Consider the following 19,418-nt stretch of genomic DNA (forward strand, 5'->3'; position numbering starts at 1 on the left):
CAATGATCCACGACAAACTGATGATCTTCCTCAGATCGATGGATGATCATCGTCCCATTCCTGCCTACGAGTCTTTGGACCTTGGTTGTCGTGAGCCCAGACCTACGCCGACCTCATCCTCCCTACCTCCTTCGCTCCTTCGAACCAAACTGTGAAAATGAGGTCTACGCGTCCGGATACCTTCCGAAGAACTGAAACATGGCTGTCCATATTGACATTGTGGGAGATCCAAACCGGAAAACATGGCTGGAACATATAGACTGGAACAGTCGTGGTAGATGAAAGACAAAGTAAACTATAAAACAGGTTAGTGACATGGGACGCCAAAAAAGGTTAGTACGCCAATCCAACCAACTACCAAGTCCAGTTAAACACATGGTCTTTCCCCCCATTCCCCCCCCTTTGTTACGGATGGATGGTTTTCCCAGAATTATGTAACCCCACAGGGCGATCGCCTTGGCTCGCTTAGATGCTCGCTGCCAGTGCCAATGCCAGGACTCCTGGAGAAAAAAAAAAGGGCCAACCTTGCTTTAAAAAGAACATTACTAACTTAAATCTGACCCTTGACTCAATGCGGTATGGTGAGCAGAATCCATCCACACTTCCCCTGTCTTCTGTCCTCTTGCTTGTTACTTGTTTGGGATACTACGACGAACACCCGTTCTACTCCATCTTTTTTCTCCTGTTTTGATAAAGGGGGAGTTAGGAGGTGTACTTCATAGCTTATTATTTTGCTCTGTATATTCGACTATCGTGTGTACTACCTTGGTTATCATTTCGTATGATGATCATCCGAGCTTCTGCAGTGATTGATGTTTGCTCCATCATGCCACGAGGCAAGCCTCCTCCCTCCTGGCAAGCCACCAAATAAGATTACCCGTCGTTCATCACCGAAGTACTCCGTCCTACGGATAAAAACAAGACATATAAACATGATCTGTCTGAGATCATGGATGTTGTGGTTTATTTCCCGCTCCCCATGTCCAGGCCAGCAGGGTAAATGCAAAATTGGTAATAGGGGCAGACGATTGGAAACCAGTTAGAAAAGGGGCCACACATTAGGTCGAATCAAGATTGACAATGATGTGCGCTGATCATCCTAACGCTTCCCAACGCTCAGCAGCTTTGACCGCTATAGTAAATAAATAAATAGTAAATACGGATACCGTCTGATCATTTAATAGACTCTGGCTAGTTCCGGATGAACTACCGCTTGTCGTTTAGCGCCCGGTGGGAATCAACATCGCTTAGCTCGAAGCCCGGGGGCCGGAGGCTCGGATTTTCTTTCTTTCTTTCTTTCTTTTTTCTTTGTTTCTTTGATTCTTTGGTTTTCTTTGGTTTTCTTTTCTTTTTCTTGTTGTGATGGAAACTTTAATAGTGGTAGCTTGGATTGTAGCCCTAATAATAGTACTCCTTTTGATGGCTTAAGTAAGATGGAACAACACTATCGAACCTGCCACCATAATTGGTGGACTGTTTCAGAACCCTCAAATCAACAGGGTCAATCGTGTATTTTTTCCCACCCAGGAAGGGAAATGGTGAACCGTGAGCCGTGACATACATACATACATACTTGCTGACGGCGCATCCTACCTTCCTCCCTACCAGTACCCACAGCCACCACTCCCACATCTTGCATGATGATGAGCCGCTAATATCCCAGCACCGTCGTGTTTTCATTTGCTGTTTGACCAAACCCAGCTCTCTCCGGACGAATGAGATTCTATCGGATGCTGCAAGGTGATGGTGGTCGTCGATCAAATACGACCTCAGCGAGGCAACCTGGGGTTTCAGCCTTGACGTGAAAGGTCTGGTTGGCTGGGTCGCGTGCATTAGCCACGTCTTTGGTGTGATGGATCATGGATCGTCTTGGATCGGTGCGTCTGCATGTGGTTGGTAGTGGTACTCGGTGCCTTCCATTAGCCAGTAGCCAGTAGACTGAGTAGCCCGTGAGCCACGCTCATGGACACGGAGAGACGGACGGGAAGATCATCCCCAAGTCATCATTTTCTTTTCTTTTCTTTTTTTTTCACGATTTTCCTTTTTGAGGGTCTCCCCCTTTTGGAGTTTGTTGTTTCCCATTTTTTATGTCTGATGTGCAATTGGATTGCGTAGTCTGTGATCAGTGCAGTCACCATCCCTATTTCCTCAAGACACCTTATCTACATAACCTACTCCGTACTACGCAGGAAGATACGTCGCACAAAGCGTGACATACACATGGCGGTAAGGTAAGGTAGGATGATCTACCAAGGTGCATTTCTTGGCCGTCAGCAGACTCGGTGCCTTCTTCTGAGCTGAGCGTACATTAGGAGCACACCGTGACGCGGGGTGACGTCGTGACGAGTCTGAAGGACAATCAGGGTACAGGTCACATCGTTTCGTCTCTTCGAGTTATCAACTATATTTTCGAAGAAGCAAACTCGTTTGATATCACACGGTATGAAGAGCCAGGGAAGTAAAAAGGCACGTTAGCTGAGGCGTCACGTATATCGTCATCGGGGACTAGATAGAAATACGGAGGAGAACCAGAAGTAGAACTAGGGGTGACGGGACAACCAAGAGACAGCTCAGACAGGCAACCAGGGATGCAATAGTTAATTCCCCCCGAGCCCGAACAAATAATAGGCCGGTTGCCGTGTTGGATATCGGTCACATTCGAATCCAACGCGGTCAGACCACGCAGATTTCGGGCCCCCGGGGGATGGAAATGAAACCATCCCCCTCGCAAGCAAGTTCCAACAGGGCTGGTGTAAACCTAGCCGGAAACACCTCGGCTGACTGGGTACCTAAGGCACCAACCACACCCCTGACTTCCAGCCCCCGTCAGGAGAGAGAATAGGTAAGGTAAGGTGGGTAAGGGAGGTACCGGAAATACTTCCCCGTTAGGAATAGACCATCCGCTAAGCGAGAACCGCTGGAGCGGGCGTCAGACAGATCCGCCCAGATGTGGCCTAGGAGCGTTTTCTAGCGGAGTCTGGACCCCGGTCATCTCACGTGGTGGTCATGCAGCTTGAGGTTCGGCCGTTCCCGAGTTTGGCACCAAAGCCGATACTTGTTCCTTACTAGTGGATACGTATTATATTCTAAATTATATTCTCTTAACTAGTAGTAGATTTATTATAATTTTTTTGTTGACTGACATAGCTTAAGTAAGGCTATGCCAGATCCTTCGACGCGCTATTTCCCGGGGGTCTCAACCGATGAATATCATCATATCGGTTGACTGATTACGGATACTTCTTGACTCGATTGAGGTAGCAATGGTGTTACTATCACCATTCTATGCGGATGTGCGTTGCTTCCGGGCGATCATTTATAGATAGAAACTCTTGTGTAACCTCGCTCATTATGTTTGTTTCCTTCTCCTCTCTATAGTAATCGCGAATATCAACAGCTATATGAAAGAAATCCTATCATGTACGATGTACGGATACACACAGCTACAAAGTATAACCCAGTTCAATCATCTCATATCACGATGATATTCCACCATCACGCCTAGTCCTATCAACAGGACCCCTTCATCTTAAACACTCCCCCCACCGATCGGCTCATCCCGCCACGGCTGATGCACAGAGAACCCCATGCGGTAGGATGACGACAGCGGACACAAATACAAGACATAAAAGACATTCTACCTTGCCGAGGACGACTCCGAGACATTGACCCAGTATAAACCATAACTAGTGGGGGGATGTTCGCTGGTTATCTCCGCGACGTCAGTGTGTAGGACGGAGTATCCTACATAGGGAGTGTATAGTAGGAGTGATGTCTTGGAAGGATCGGACTTGAAACTTAGACGATCAGATGGGCGGGGTGTTCCGCTATTGCTGTTTGAGGGTCGGGGGATGCACCATATTGAGTATCGGTATCAGTATCAGTATCAGTATTGACTGTGGAGTGGAGTATACAGTTGCGTAGAGCAAGGTAGTAACTACCGACTTGGGTAACTACCCGGCTTGTATACCTCTGTATAGATCTGTCTATCAACCCACTTTATCCTTTCATACAATTGGCATATATATACAACCCACATCTACAAACCATGCACGATCAAATATCGCTCATTGCAGCCAAGGCAGTAAGATCAAGTAATGACCTCCTCCATAGGTGAGATCAACAGTACCAGTATTCAGTAAGCAACAAGTCATGGGTCAAGATCACCAAACAAAACGCCACGTCAATGAAAGTCAAATCGAACGAGGTGACTCCACTGGGCAGTACGCCGGATATTAGCAGACATTGTAATACTACTGTCTCATCCGCGGGACTCCACCATTGCCGCTGTTGCAGGATCGACTTCCTTGTTACAATCTCTTCGCTCGCTAGCCCGTAGTCACTTGGGTGGGTAGGTTGGCACCGACGTAGTTGGTACGTAGTAGTGTCTACTACCTGCCTACGACGGATACTGGAGCTGGCTACGACTGTGGAGGTGGTATTGCAGATGTGGCGACACTGCACGGCTGTGAGCGAGTCATGGTACATCTCTAGATAATAACAACTACCACAGATGTACTCCGTATATCCGGAGTCTGCAGAGAGGAGAGAGAATGAAACATTACTTCCTTGATCTTATGAAGGACGTCATTCTGCTATAGCTCCATTTATCCGCGGTGCTATCTTGCCTGTGATTTTATAGAGAGTGTGCTACAGGGGGTGTGTGGCTGGTAAAGCTCGTATCTAATAATAAATATATATAAACTCGTATCATGATATTACAAATGATCGTATCTTCCTTCGTATATTACACTTTCCATGTTATATTAGATTCCTCGATCCTTGCTCTAAAACCTTCTACAAATGAGCAGAGTAGATAATACAGACTGAATACTAAACACCAACCTCTGAAAACAAAACATGAAACTCTATTAAAATCTCGCAAACAACCTTTCGAAAATGATAATCACTGGAGAAAAAGAACGAGGAAAAAAAGGTTAAGTCCGATCGTGTCGACTACCCAAACAGGGTTAGCCAGCGGCGGGCGACAGGTAGATCGCCGGCGTGGCAGGCGTGGGTGTTGAAAGACGGGGATGTGGATGGAATGGGAAAGGGAGGACAAACGCCTAGACGACGGGCGGACTCTCGCCTGGCCTTCCCTGGGCCTGATTCGCTGGTTGTGGCGTGTGGCTTTTGAAGCCGGAATTTGGCTAGAATGTTTTTTTTATTATTTATTTATTTGATTGATTTTCATTTGGGATTTATTGATTTTGATTTTGATTTATTTACTTGATTTGATTTGATTGATTGATTGATTGATTGACTGATTTTCAGTCAAAAGATACTAATTACGTAGATTCAGGCGATTACTCTAACGAGCAGGCCAGACGACCCGACCCGATTTACCTACCTACACCGAGTCCCTGACTTTATACTTGAGCCGAGGATCGACACGGGTCTGGCGGGGATAATCATCAGGTCGCCCGCTGTTGACTCTTTATCCAATCTAACTTACTGTGCCTCTCACCTACTGATCGAAGTGAGATCATGCATATCAGATGAAGTATACTACACATTCACAAAAGTAATACGGAGTACTATAGTTAACAGTAACTCATGAAATCCCCGTCGGATCCACCGGAGAGCCGGCTGGATTATTACCAAGCACAATAACAACATGGTTTGTCCCATCGAGGACCGTGCATCCCCGATGAAACGGTAGCTTGACTGCTGGGTCTGATGGTTCGGGGCTCTTCGGTCCCCAGGCGGTAATTCCACCACGAGGCGTTCATACCCTAGTGGGATTCATTCCCTGTCTTGTTATCGTGGACGTTTCCTGAAATCCCGCTCCCGGTCTGTCATGGTGATGGTAGGAGTATCCCCGAGATTATATGGCTATCCAAATATAGGGACAACGCACGCGTCACCAGACGCCCGTGTCAGATGACTGAATCGTTACCGGGAAAAAAATTAAATCACAGACCATCAGCGCCAGTGCTAACCGCAGCAGTAGATCCTCATCTTGCAGACGATGCCACCAAGCACATGCGTGTGCCGAGTTCCTTCCTCGTTCCTTCTCTGGAATGATCCCCGATGGCTGACCAGAGACTCGGACAAGATGACTCACGGCCTCTTAGTAAGTCCTGGATCATCTCGGGCAATGCAGGTTTGTGATGAGAAGCGCAGATGGGCGGTTTCAGCCTGCCTTTGCTTTTGTCATCAGTGGAGGCACCAAGACATCGACTTAGGCTCTACTAGACTGGAATGGGGGGACGGAGGAAGGGCCCTACTGCAAACATGCGCATATTATTGCTAACGGTAGGGCCCCCCGGGAGATCCTCGTATCGGAATGCCACTGCTGATGATGTACAGATGGCGGTATACAGTCCTCCGTGCAGCTCGGCTTTGGGTCTCCTGTTTTGGTACGGAGCAGGTGAGTCGTTATTGGTGTGAGACAGTGCCCCTCAGTGTTGCTGTCTGGACAGATTACTTGCTGGTGGTGGCGACAGACGTCAATCAGTCCAGGCTGATGACCAACCGGGGATTCCACGGACGTGCAAGTGGTTCCATCGTCGCCTTACTGTGCATTCTCCAGGACGCGTCGATCACTAGCCTGCAACTGGGAAGGGGAAAAAGGAAAAAGACTAGACCGCCGGCTATTTAGGCAGTCACTTGCTTGGAGATGAGATGCTATCGTACTAAATTGTCCACAACCAGGATAATTGATTGGACTCGGCGGAAAGGAGGGTTACAGGTGGTTGGTGGGATCGTGTTTGCGATACTTTCGTCTCATGTCGTCCGTGCTCAAGAGGGGAGAGATTTGCCCACGGGGCCACAAGGCGCGCCGCGAACACGATCGGGTCGTTTGGATGGTGGGAAGAGGCATCTTGGAACGACTCGGACAGGAGTTGAATTCCGCCGTTACAAGATTGCGCGCATCCCTCGTGCTAAGAGCCTCGCGTATCGATCACGCCTACTGGGCTGTAGCGTGGTTTCACCCCCTTGGCGGCCGTTAGACGGCTCCTGCCTAGTCTTCCAGTCTAGCCAGGTTTGTGAAGTCGAGAAATTTTCGGCTGTCAGCTTGCGCGCTCGACCGATCTCTTTTCGACGACGGGGGTATGTCGGGTGCGAGAATTTCTGTGTGCCTGGGCTAATGCAGTTGGATGGCGCAGTTGAGTCCAGACACTGTTCGCTTAAACACCAGGACAGAGGATCATATCTATCACCTGGCCGGACGGTTCCAACCTCCCGCATGGCGCGCACATCGTACTATGGTCACTTGCGCTGAAAACCTCCCTCCATATTACCCCAATAGTCGACGTATCATGACCGTGATAATTAAACACAAGGAAGGAGCTGTACTTTGTAGGGTCAAGGATTGACATGCAGCCGACATACACGCCGTGGCCATCGTGGTCATGATTTACCACACAGCCGTAGTCGGGATGGCTAGCCAATGATCTTTTCGTTGTATATCCTGTATCCCAGTGTCTTAACCATTCCTCCCTGTCTTCCTCCCACGATCCATCCCCTATAGTCAACCCCCGTCTGATAGGGAAAACCAATGAGAAATGGAATACCGAAACAATGTATCCAGTTGACCATTCATCATTTTAACTTTCGCTTTTTTTCTCCCCCTAATTGTGAATTTGAACGGTGTCGTGCTCGCAGAATATTTCACCAATCAGAGGCGCATCCCCGCGCGCCCGATCCAGACGGTGGCCACGCCGATCCCTCCTGATGTATGACGACGATCCCCGGCTATTTCTACCCACACTGGTTGGACACTGCCCCGACGCACACAAGGCAATGATGAGGATGTGGATGCGTGTCGTGGCAATTCGTGCAGGTTAGATGGACCTTCGCCAGGATGATAAAGTTGAGTTGGGACAACGGACGATACTGAGTGGTCGAGGAAGGGGGGTGTGATCCACAGCCCACTTGCACTTGCGGACGGAAATAATCATCAGCAAGAGACTGGCGGTGGCCAGTCGTTCGACGCCCAAGCTCAACCTGGTATCATGGCCAGGGATTGTGATTGGCAAGTTAAAAGGCCCGAGAAGGATTGGCCATGCGTCTTAAGTGATCCGCGTCGGAAATTCCCGACGTTGGTGGCCACCATTAGCGTGGACTAAGATCATGGTTCTGGCCATGAAACAGGAAAATACCACCTAATCAAAGAAGAGAAACAAAAGGACAAGGGGGGGAACAGAAGTGCGAGAGAGAAAAGGGAAGAAGAAGCAGGGGCTTTGATCCCCCGGGGATGATCATCATCGGAGGCGCTTGGATCCTCCCGGTCACGGGTCTCGGACTCAGGCCAACCTTTTGCTTTTGTTTGTCGCCTGCTGCCTCAGGCGGTCCAGGGGCTGGCTGAGTATCATTTGATATTCCCATCTATCACAACTTTCTTCTTCGACACGGGGAAGGGCAGTCGGATGCCATTCGTACGGGGGAGACAAATCATCCAATTCGTACAAGACGAGGGGGAAATGAAATTATCTCCAAGCCTCCACACACCACCCCCCTCAGATTGAATCAGCCCCGTATGCACGCCTTCAATTCCTGTCACACCTCAGCATCCTTTCCAGAGCCACGGCCACATGGATCACGGATCATGGATCATGGATCAGGAGGTTTATGGTGGGACGGTCAGGACACGCTTGGGGCTCCTTAGCACCCCACAGACGAAATGAAGCGCTTAACTGATATTCCTATATTTGGTGACACACCAATTATCTTGATCCCTCGCACTGACTTGTTGGAAATGCCTAGGTCTCTTTTCCTCTCCCTATCTGTGTGTGTGTGCGTGTGGTCTGATGGAAGATACATGATAGGTGAAGAACGAGATGCATATGTGATATGACACGTATGTAATCCATCCACGCACCCGCTCACTCACATTGCCATTGTGGATGGGAGGGATCCGAGGTCAGCGAGTAGGATGCAACATCAAGTGCCTTGATGGTGGGTGTGTACTGCATGCTACCTGCTGCGCGCATAATACATGCACTCTGTCTACATACAGCGCTGTTTGCTACTTGGGCAGACGCAGAGGGTCGGATTCCATCCGTACATGCCCTTGACTCACTGTTACTGCTATTACTATGGCTTTCTTTGGGCTTGTGGGAGCTGTTGGGCAAATGAGCATATTTCTGCGCCGTCTTGAGGGATTTCGGGGTGGTATCGAGTGGGCGGTGGCTGCTCTAACGTATTGGGTTTGGAAATCCTTGGTTGGTACATCCTTGGGTAATACTCCCAGAATATGCTAGGGGTTGGACTTGATACTGGTAGAGGTATCTGGTGGTATCATAGCCTGGCTAGGCGTATGAAATCATAAATATATATCGCTTTTTGTGTCGATATCTACTGAAAATGTGGAGATACATCCATATCAAGTATCTAAGAATGCCACATAATAAATAGACATGAGTTGACGATGTTAGCATTTTTTTGATCTTGGCCGTTCGACCAAAAACACCAATTGGCGAGTTGTAGGGTCTTAATATCCAACAGATAGGAACAATCAATCTTTGTGGGATTGCTGAGATTGTCAAGCCATGCATGGTGATTATATATTAAGATAAAACAGACGAATTCAAAAGCAACAGGGACAAGACCCTGCTTCTACATAGATAAATAGTGTGCCTGACTATTGTAATCATTCATTCTACTATATATATCAGAACAATATGTTGGTTGTATATGTCGTTGCTTCCATATGAATAGAGAAGTACCAGCCTATCTACTCCGTACTCCACACCAGAACAATCATTCAATGATTCCATATACACAGCATAACAAGAGACAACTATAAACAACCAATTCAAATATGTACCGCTAATATCCTTAACCCAGGAACCGCCAACACCTACACAACATCCAGACAATACGCCCAAAGCATCCTAAACAAAAGGTATCACAAACGCTATCAGCAGCCACCCAACATCAACCACCTCAACCAGCAGCTTCGACACCACCTCCTCGGTGCGGGTTCGCTTCAATGGCCCGTCCCTTGCCGTTCTGCTTGCTCCGTACCGCTCGCATCCGCTGGACAGCCCCGCGGAAATCAAGCTCGTGGTAGTCCTTCGGCATGTGCTCGCCGCTGACGATGCAGAGGACGCGCATGCCTTGTTTGTAGACCAGGCCGCTGAGAAGCTTGGGTGTAATGAGGAAGTACTGTCCCCCGCCGCCGTCCTTGGTCGTTGGTGCGCATGCGATGTCCACTAGGCGCTCGTGCACCATCCGCTCGTTGCGCGGGTCCATACCTTGGTTGATCTCGTCGACGACGCGGAAAGGAGACGCGGAGAGGGACTGCAGCGCCATGAGGTAGAAGATTGTGCTAACGGCTCGTTCGCCGCCCGACTGGCGGTGGGAGTCTAGAAGCTGAAGACTTGCGTTCTCGCGGAACTTGACGTGGATCTGGATGGACCATTGGTCGAAGTCGGTACCGCCGCTACCGCTGCTGGGCTGGCCTTCTTCGGTGTTTGTGTTGGATTCGTCCTCGCCCTTGTACAGGGACACCTGGCCGGCGCATCCGATGCGCGCGAATGAATCGCCAAAGGCGTCGCTGATTTTGCTCACGAGCGCGTCTAGTTTGGGCTCCCACTTGGAGCGGATCTCTCGAATGGCGTGCTCGTATTCGCGGAGTTGCTCCTCGAACTTGGTGAGTCTTTCCTGCAGCTTCTTGATCTGTCGTTCGCGCTCCTCGAACTCCTTGATGATGTAGGTGCTTCCTCCTTGCGTGAGGTCCAGACGAGCCTTCTCGGAGTCGATGTCCGCCTCAAGTTGGTCGACCGTGTGCTCGACTAGAGTTGGGATTAACTCGACTATGTCGGGCTGGTTCTTCGAGGCCTTGACGATTTTCTGAGCCTCCTTGGATAGTTCCCTGACCGTGTCAGACATGGCCTTGATCTCGTCTTGCGCTGCATTCAGCTCTTCACGCTTAGTCTCCAGCGTCTGTCTATGTGTGGCATTCCGTTCTTTGAGATAGTCCAGATCTGATATGCCCTCAACGCGCCGGACCTTCCATTTGATGAGTTCCTCATACAGAACACGGAGATTCGTAACCGCGCTCTATGGTTTGTTAGCTAGCCGTGGTGAAATTCGAGACAGTAATACTTACAGCGTATTCAAGCGCTGCCTCGGCTTTTCGAATGGAAATTTGGTCTTGCTGGCCGCGGAAGTTCAGAACTCTGGTCCTAATCTCCTCAAAACCGTCCTGGACGGTTTTCTGCTTGGCTTCTTGTTGACGGATTCTCTCAGGGATAGCCCTGTGGTTGGTAAGGGCAGTTTGTTTATCGGACTTTTCTCGTTCCAGTTCGATCCTTTCCTGTTCGAGTCGATCCTTATCCTGGCCTAACTGAGTGAGTGCGCCTTGATCGACTTCCATCTTTTCTTTGGCTTCTTTGACCTCATCTTGGAGCATCTGTATATTCCGTATAATTGCTTCTTTCGTCGAAGTGTCCACGGGCTGAGACGTCCAGACCTTTGCTGGCCTCACTGGCCTCACACGAGTGGAGGTAGCAGACGGCCCGTATTCTCTCCGCCGGGTTACCTGGTAGTGCTGTTTTCCAGCCACCCAGGAACCGAGCGGCCCTTCTGCCATCTTATTGTAGGCTTCCTCCGAGATATCCCGAATACTGATCGGTGTTTGGTGCAAGCGATTCTCACTGCAAAGATTGGCGAGAACGGGGCTTGGCCCTTCGAGGTACTCGATTGCGCATCCGTCGAATCCCAGCTGTTTCAGCTCATCTTTCGGTAGAGGACTTGTGAAATTCTCCAATGGGGCTGTAGATGTCTTGATGCTGATGTCGTGAAGCTTCATGTTTATGTTAAGAGCCCGTTGCAGTGTTTTGAAGTCATTGCGACTCTGGACTGTAAAAGCTGTGAAATCCGACTTCGATAGAAGCATTTCCACTGCATCGGCGAATTTGGGATCCTTCACAGAGCAGGTGACCATTGGAGGGCCGAAGACCTCGTTCTCGAACTTATCTTGGTTCTCCTGAATCCACTTGTAGGCTTTGAAAGAATCGAAGGATGCAGTTTTGAGCTTCGCTTCTTGCCGCCCTGACTGAGAATCCAACCCACGCAATTGCTGCTCTGCCTGTTTTATTTGATTATTCCGGTCCGTGACCGTGTTGACGAGTGGCCTTCGCTCTTCTTTCATCTGGGTAGCCTTTTCCACGATTTCCCTGACTTGCAGTCGTCTTTCTCTCTACTCTATCGTCAGCAAATGTAAAACCTGTCCTGTATTAGGTGAACCTACAATCTGCTCATTGTACCAGTCAACGTCAAACTCAATTGGCTCGTCGTTCAGCTGGCGTCGTAATTTGTTGATAGTCTGCTGGATCTGCTGGGCATCTTGCCGGTGCTTGGTGCCAGATTTCTTTTCCGACTCAATTTGCCTATCGAGGTCTTTCATCTGATATTCGTTCTGCTCGATCTTCTTGCCAAGAGCAGTAGCGGCACTGTCAGCCTGTTCAACAGCTCGCTGCTGACGTTCGATGAATCCGTCCAGCCGGACGCAATACTGTTGTTTCTCGGTCACTGCTCTCAGCGCCGGCTCGAGCTCGATTTTGAGATTGTCAAGCTCTTTCTCGATGTCTTTTGCTTGGATTTGCATCCCCTTGAAGTTCCCATGGACCTCCCGGTACTTTATTACCGGACGGAGGGTTTCCAACATTTCAATTTTCCGTTTGACCAGAGATCGTTCCCGCATGCGCTCTACATCCGCCCTTTGCATCTCCTGGCGACCCTCGAGGTTCGTCAGCAGTTCCCGATCGCCAGTACTCTCTCCCAGCAATTTCTTCTGCTCGGCGCGGAGGGACTTCAGATTATCATGCCACTCAGTCATCTCGGCGCCGGCAGCTGCCCTCTGCGTGGAAGCAAGCAGCTCGATGGGCGTCAGAGCTGCAAACTCGCTGACCTTGTCCTGTGGCAGAAACTGACAGAGATTGTCAATCTGGATGGCGAAAGAGCGCGCTAGATTGAGAACCTCCTGTCGGGATGCACTCTTCCCGTTCAGCGAGAACGTGCTCTTGTTGCCGTCGCGCTTGATTGTCCGACCGACGACGGGGTTTTGGCGTTGCTTGGGGCCTTTTGCCAGCTCGATCTCAATATGAGCTTCTCGACAGCCATGCTTGACGAACTCGCCGGGATCCTTCGCGCGTCCCAGGTGCTGGGGACCCCATCCTAATCCCAGACATATGGCGCATACCAGGGTACTTTTACCCGTCCCGTTGGGTCCAATCACCATGTTCAGCTTTGGACCGGGGTGAAATTCCGCCTCCGTGTACGTCACGAAGTCTGTAACTTTGATGCGTAGGATAGCACCGGGCTTGTATCCTTCCTGGTTGACCCCGCTTTGGTCGCCATTCTGGCCGGCATTGGTAGAGTTCGACCTTGACGCTTGGGTATTAGGGCCACTTTGGCTGGCACGGGCGGAGTTCACTTGCGACGTTTGGGCACCAGTGAGAATGGTACTGGCGCCATCGGAGTTGGATCCCGGGGCTTCATATTCACTGCCGTTCTCTTCGTCCTCCTCTTCGTTCTCATCACTGGACTCCTCTTCGCTGCGATTGCTTTCCTCTGCGTTTGACAATCGGGGACGCTTGCTGGCGGGGGCGGAAGCTTGCGATGTTCGGGGGCCAGTGCCATTTTGGCTGGCAGCAACGGAGTGCGTTCTTGACGCCTGGGCGCTACTGCCTTTCCTACTAACAGCAGCGGAGTGAGGTATCGACGCTGGAGCGTCTATTCCATCCTCACTGACGCCGTCAGAGTTGGATCCCGAGTCTCCATCTTCCGTGCCGCTCTCCTCGTCCTCGTTATTAGACCCCTCTTCCTCGTTATTGGAGTCTTCTTCGCCGCCACTATTTCCCCCCGCATTCGCATTCGCATTCGACAATCGTGGACGTTTGCTGTCAGGGGCGGAACTTTGCGACGCAGGCGAGGGATCCCTCGTGTCGGCGGAAGAAGAAGCAGAGGCGTCCTCGCGGGGATTATCGTTCTCGTCCTCGTCGTCCTCGTCTCGCCGTCGACGGCGCGGAACCGTCGTTGCAGAAGGCATATCAGGTATTACTGAGTGAGTTGCATAGTAAATTCTTTCAAAAAACCACCGAGAGAAAACGGAGGTGGGGGTGGTGGTGTTATGTCCTGTCCTGCCTTTCTTTGTCCGATTCAAACAATGGAAGTTTAACGTGACACACGCGGTGACGCGACGCGATACCAAATGCGGGATCAATCTTCTTCCAGATATAGTAGGCGGTGTAGTGTGGCAGTTTAGTGCATTTCTCCGCGGTGTCTTTAGAGCTCCGGACCTGGGACATTTCAGATCTGTATGATTGACGGATTGGAATATAATATCCATACATAACACTATGTCTGCTCCTCGGAATTACAAGCGTCTTGTCCTGACGGGCGCCGTCACGGCTATCACAATCGCGGGATCCCTCTACGGCGCAGGGATCAAAACCGGCCAGGAAGCTGGTCAGGTACGTATATGTGGACGAGAAGAACAAAACAGAAAACCCCCTCGGAAATGAGGAAACAATGATTTGCTAACGTCTTTAATCTTAATTTACAGCAAGTCCAGAAAAAACAAGAAGCCACTCTCGACGAGCGCATCGCGACCCTCCAGGGTATTCGAGAAAATCTGTCGTCTAAGAGGCTCCATGTGCAGAAGCAGCTGGATGACTTGGATGCGAGGGTTGAGGATAAGAAGAGGAAGGGACTTGGTGGCCCAAAGAATGGGGATCCGTGATGGATTGATGGGTGATTGAGTGTATATGCCGACCTACTTCTGAGGTGGGGGATGTTGTATGTGTTCCGCCGGATTCCGCCGTTCGAGTCGCCGCTTGGAACTGACGTTCGCTACGATTGAAGATATGATATCGGAGATAGGTGGATTAAGACCGGCGATGTCGGGACCTCTGTGACACTATGAAGGGGGCGCCTTTTTGTCCGCGCTTCATAGAACCCGGGTGTCTGATTGCTGTGATGGGTTCCGCCTCCAATGCCGACAGAGCTCACAGTCCCCGGCTTTGATGAGGGCTCTATGCTGGACCGTGGACGGCTTCCCATCGGGGAATATCGTGAAGTAATTAGACGGATCCATGCTGCTCCTAAATCCGACCCATCCGACCATGGACAATCATGAGACAAAGATGTGCCTTATCTTTCGTACGGATACGGAAGGTTGATCTTTTCTACCAGCATGTGGGAGCAGCCTCTGCTTTACCAGGACGAACCAATATCCCCGGATGGATCAGGTCAAGTCAATCTCAAATGAAATGATTCTAATTTCTAATCTATGAGTATAAATAGTGGGTATATTCCAACGTCCAAGAGGAAATATGTAAGGCGGTCGAAATGCCAATGTACCAGCACAGATCTAGACAAAAGAAAACCAAAAAATAGTATCAAATGACAGATGATTGTAAACAATTTCTAGGTTCTGAAATCTTGGAAAATCACTCGATATATGCCGAATATGAAAGAACAAAAGGGAAATAAGCAAGAGGAATGATGGAGTAATGTTGTAGAAAGGATCGTCACACGTTAATCGTCTATGACACCGCGCGCAAGGGCAGCAAGACTAGTTTCATATCTGGCCGGGTTATGATCGCTGAACATCCCGGAGCCAAATCTCAGCTCCCCGAAAAGAGTCTCTGCATCTCGGATGAACTTCAGCTGCACCCTTGTCGCCGGTTTACCGAGATAGCCGTCGTTATTCGTTTCAGTTGTGAAAGCGTTCCGCTGCAGGACGCGCATGGTCTCCACCACGAAGACCTCGCCGGGAGGCATGAGTTTGGGGGCGAGCATTTCGTCCCTGAGCCCCTTCAGAGTCTTCCAGGCCCAAGCGTCTTCGCCGACTCCGTCGCCGGCGTGCAGAAGCATGGGGGGCTCGTTGACGTAGAATTTGTTGATGATGCTGTTCCGTAGGCCTTCCCAGACCCGGTATCGCACGTGCGACTTGGCATCACTGATGTCGCTTTTGAAGGCTAGTGATACTGTGCGCATGTCGTGCAGGATTCCTAGGGATAGACTGGGGACTACGTCTTGGCCGTTGACCACGGTTGTGATCAGCCCGCGTGTCGCACGGCGGAGGAAGGGCGACATGGTTGCGGGCGGGCCGTACGCGTATACATGTACAGCCCGCCCGGGTGGGAGGTAATGCGCGACGCGACTGTCTGTTTCGCCAGTCCCGCTGGGAAGCATTTGTCGTCTGCTCGATTTGTATGAGGCGGTTATAAAGGCCGTTCCGGTTTCTTCGCTGCTGGGCTCGGATACCATTGTTGCAAGCAGGGCGGCAACTCCGCCTCCTAATGAGTGGCCGCAGAAGATGACACCGTATTCCGGGAATTCTTCAAGGGCCGCTCGGATGGTGATCATGACCCTTCCACCACCTCCCATCAACAGACGTCTCGCAGAGGCATGCATGCCCTTGTGGACTTTCCAGCTCTTCCCTTGCCACTCGAGATCATCATAGTCACAGGTCATGTCTGTAAGAACATCTTCAAAACCCCACGTTCCCCTGAGAGTCAAGACGACTGCCTTTGACTCGTGGTCTAGAAATAGATAATGGACTAGAGGAAACCCGGTGTCGGTTTCTCCAGCAGCGTTGGAGCCGCCTGCAGGATCGACAAAAGACGACAGGAGAATCGCGGAGGCGGGAAGCCCAATATGATCTGAAAAGTCATTATGCTCCTGAGTGTCGGGTGCTTCATAGGTCAGAGCTCTAGCCGTCTGCGGAACGCCCATGACCTTGAGAGCATTTGACCCGTATGACCCGGATGCAAAGCGGCAGAAGCGCCTGATATTCTGTACAAGATGCTTTTGAGGGAAAATCCCTGGAACTGAACCGCTGCGGTTTAGTTCTTGTATGGTTTCGTTGTCATCATAGGCACTCTTCCGCGAACGGTGAGCAAGTATTAGGGACATATCCGAGCCCGCGGTTGCCACAGAGTACATGCTTGGAGTGTATGTTTTAGATCGTTGATGCATAGGAGTGTTCGGTCGCTTGTCATTGACAGAAATCGTGACGTCTGCTTCGGATCTAGTCAAAGACATCGAACTGCTGCTGCGCACAAGTGTCGGGGACCCTGGCCGCCCGTCGATAGAGTGGATTGAATGAGTGTCGGCTTGGGCCATCAATATTTCCTCATTCCTTTCGTTGAAGCTATAAAAATCACTCATTGAGTTCCGCGTATCGCGGGGGTTCGTACGGCGTGTAGTTGGAGAAGGAACGGATCGTAATTGTGACGCCTGGACCGGTGATCTTGGGATACCTCGGTTTGCTAAGGGTGATGAGGGCCGGCTCCTCGAATATGCAGATACCCCAGCTGCCCGCTCATCAGGGATAGGCTGCCCAGAAGGTCTTTGGGGTAACGGTTTGCGAGCCGATGATTTGGCACGTTGTGCAGACTCCTCGGATCTTTCAAAAGGCGACCGCAGATATGGGCGTTTTGCCGGGTCGCTTTTTCCCGGCCCAGCAGGCTTTACCCTCTGTGCTAATCTTGAAAAGGAACCTTTCTGAGATGTGCCTTTGGAACCGTCAGAACTACCCGATACATTATTTTTGTTTTCAGGAGCATGTTTTTGGTCGGTGCCTGTCGAGTATCGGACGTAACGATTGCCTGCTGGCTTCGTGAGAGAAGGTTTTCCTTCCGACAATCGGTGGCTGTTTGTTTCTTGCCATCTAGGGTCGCCATTGGAGGAAGATCGGTTGTTATCATGATCTAAGATCTGTTTATGGGGCTCTGCATCGACTTCGTAAACATCGGCTTGATCATTTCTTGATGATGAAGGTCTGAAATCTGCGCTTTGCGATCTGTTGAAAGCGGTCCGAAATACAACGGTGTGCTTGGGCAACTGCGGTGTATTTGCACTGCTGGCATTGCCAAAATCACTGTTGTGGAAACGTTCTTCGACCATCATGGTACCCGGCGGAGCAGCAATTTCAGCATTATCGTCATCAAAAACATCGACAGTAATGGTGCGAGCTGTAACCATGTTTGTGGTGATGGAAGCGCGACATCCTTGGGGGAGCTGTCGCATTATGTACGATCGTATATCCTCGTCGGAGATATTATGTTGATTTGCCGTGGGGAGCGACAAGTAGAGGCTTTCAGGGGGTTCGATCATGCTCGGCGGCCGTCGGACGGCGTCAAATCTTTCCTCGTCGGCTCCAGGCGATATGAAGGAGGAACGCCGGTTCTCACAGGGAACATCCAGGGATTGTCTCATGGACATCTCATGCGTACCAACAACATCGGCCCGGGCACCATTATCCAGGATGACCACATCCCAAATGATCTCATCGCCGCCGTTCTCGTGGATGTCTCGCTCCGTATTCTTCCTACCCCAGCGCTGCAGCATCGCAAACCCCACTGTCCCAACTAGGAGATCCCCAGCACTGACTTTCTCGGTCCCATCCTCCAGACTCTGGTTTTTAAACTCCCTTCGGATGAGGGTTACGATTGCCGCGATTGCTCTCGAAGACTCCGTAGATCCAAGTAGCGCATCAAGCGTAGATAAGAGAGCCTGCGACATATAGGAAGCGGAGGAAAGCGTCGTAGAAGACAGGTGGAACGTTGCCGCCGCGAAGAACGATGCCGACGTGATTGTGGTGTGTAGTGCCGCTAAGCTCCGCTCGAGCAGAGACTCCGCCTCCAACTTGCCCTGCTCACCACCGCTGCGAATCGCAACATCACGACCAGCCCTTGTCAATATGGCTTCAATCACCCCCCTGCTAAGCTCCAACCCGGTCAGCGTTGTCGCCCGCGACGCATCCAACGCTACCCCCCCGAAGAAGGTGCCCACCCGGAGTGAGAGGGACGTCGATTGCGTCAAGAGAGACACCATCGATGCGATGGGCCGTGGGAGTAACGTGATGCCCGAAGTCGCAGGCGCATGGCTCGCATTGTCGCTGGGGACCGCCTCCTCACGCTTGGGCTGGGCTCCCCCACGCGTCAGTGACGGGACAAAACCTAAGAACCGCGACATTGCGAGTCATTGATATGATGATTTAGAGAGACCTGACTAAGTAGCTCATTGGCGATGGGAATTTCCTTCTTGTAGCCATGAACAATGAACGGTGGATGTTCGGTTGCCGAGGAACAGTCGGAGAGCAGCGATATCACAGACGAACCAGAACCACCACAATAATGATATAATCAACTGGAGATAACACGAGAACAAATTGCCAAATCAAGTCTGCCAACGTGTTGCGTCAGTGAGTGGGTTCCTGGCTGACAAACACCTGTAAGGCACAATAACTCAGTAGTGTTGCATTGTCATTACATTAGTGTCGGCTGTCGAGTCCAGGCGAGAAGAGACTCGGTAGATCCAGATTAGACGAGCGAGTCACAATCCAGAAGATTCCAAGTGATGCGGATCAGGGGAGAGATCGAGACGCGTATGGATCGGTTGGGTTGGGATTTGGGCTGAGATTGAGATTGGACGAGAGACGACGAGGGGGG

At 50.6% G+C, this 19,418-nt stretch overlaps 4 protein-coding genes across 4 annotated transcripts; 2 read left to right on the forward strand and 2 right to left on the reverse strand.

Annotated features, from left to right (window-relative positions):
- The first annotated feature begins 6,410 nt into the window (after positions 1–6,410).
- BDW47DRAFT_18842 (uncharacterized protein) lies at positions 6,411–7,389 on the forward strand. Its single transcript, XM_024818405.1, has one exon. The coding sequence runs from the start codon at positions 6,623–6,625 to the stop codon at positions 7,226–7,228; it is 606 nt and encodes a 201-aa protein (XP_024673019.1). The 5' UTR covers positions 6,411–6,622; the 3' UTR covers positions 7,229–7,389.
- Positions 7,390–9,689: 2,300 nt separating this feature from the next.
- BDW47DRAFT_104097 (DNA repair ATPase SMC5) lies at positions 9,690–14,065 on the reverse strand. The gene is made up of 3 exons (XM_024812251.1): positions 12,206–14,065; positions 11,063–12,154; positions 9,690–11,013 (listed from the first exon to the last, which is right to left on the reverse strand). Exons 1-3 carry the CDS (start codon positions 14,003–14,005, stop codon positions 9,895–9,897), a joined length of 4,011 nt encoding a protein of 1,336 aa, XP_024673020.1. The 5' UTR covers positions 14,006–14,065; the 3' UTR covers positions 9,690–9,894.
- A 234-nt stretch (positions 14,066–14,299) lies between these two features.
- On the forward strand, positions 14,300–15,207 carry BDW47DRAFT_104099 (uncharacterized protein). Its single transcript, XM_024812252.1, has 2 exons — positions 14,300–14,429; positions 14,522–15,207. The coding sequence occupies exons 1-2, from the start codon at positions 14,316–14,318 to the stop codon at positions 14,696–14,698; spliced, it is 291 nt and encodes a 96-aa protein (XP_024673021.1). The 5' UTR covers positions 14,300–14,315; the 3' UTR covers positions 14,699–15,207.
- A 97-nt stretch (positions 15,208–15,304) lies between these two features.
- BDW47DRAFT_104100 (uncharacterized protein) lies at positions 15,305–19,388 on the reverse strand. Its single transcript, XM_024812253.1, has one exon. It carries the CDS (start codon positions 18,940–18,942, stop codon positions 15,496–15,498), a length of 3,447 nt encoding a protein of 1,148 aa, XP_024673022.1. The 5' UTR covers positions 18,943–19,388; the 3' UTR covers positions 15,305–15,495.
- Between the last annotated feature and the right edge of the window lie 30 nt (positions 19,389–19,418).

This window comes from Aspergillus candidus (genome assembly GCF_002847045.1).
Source record: "Aspergillus candidus strain CBS 102.13 unplaced genomic scaffold BDW47scaffold_16, whole genome shotgun sequence".
In the NCBI taxonomy this organism is placed as follows: Eukaryota; Fungi; Ascomycota; class Eurotiomycetes; order Eurotiales; family Aspergillaceae; genus Aspergillus; species Aspergillus candidus.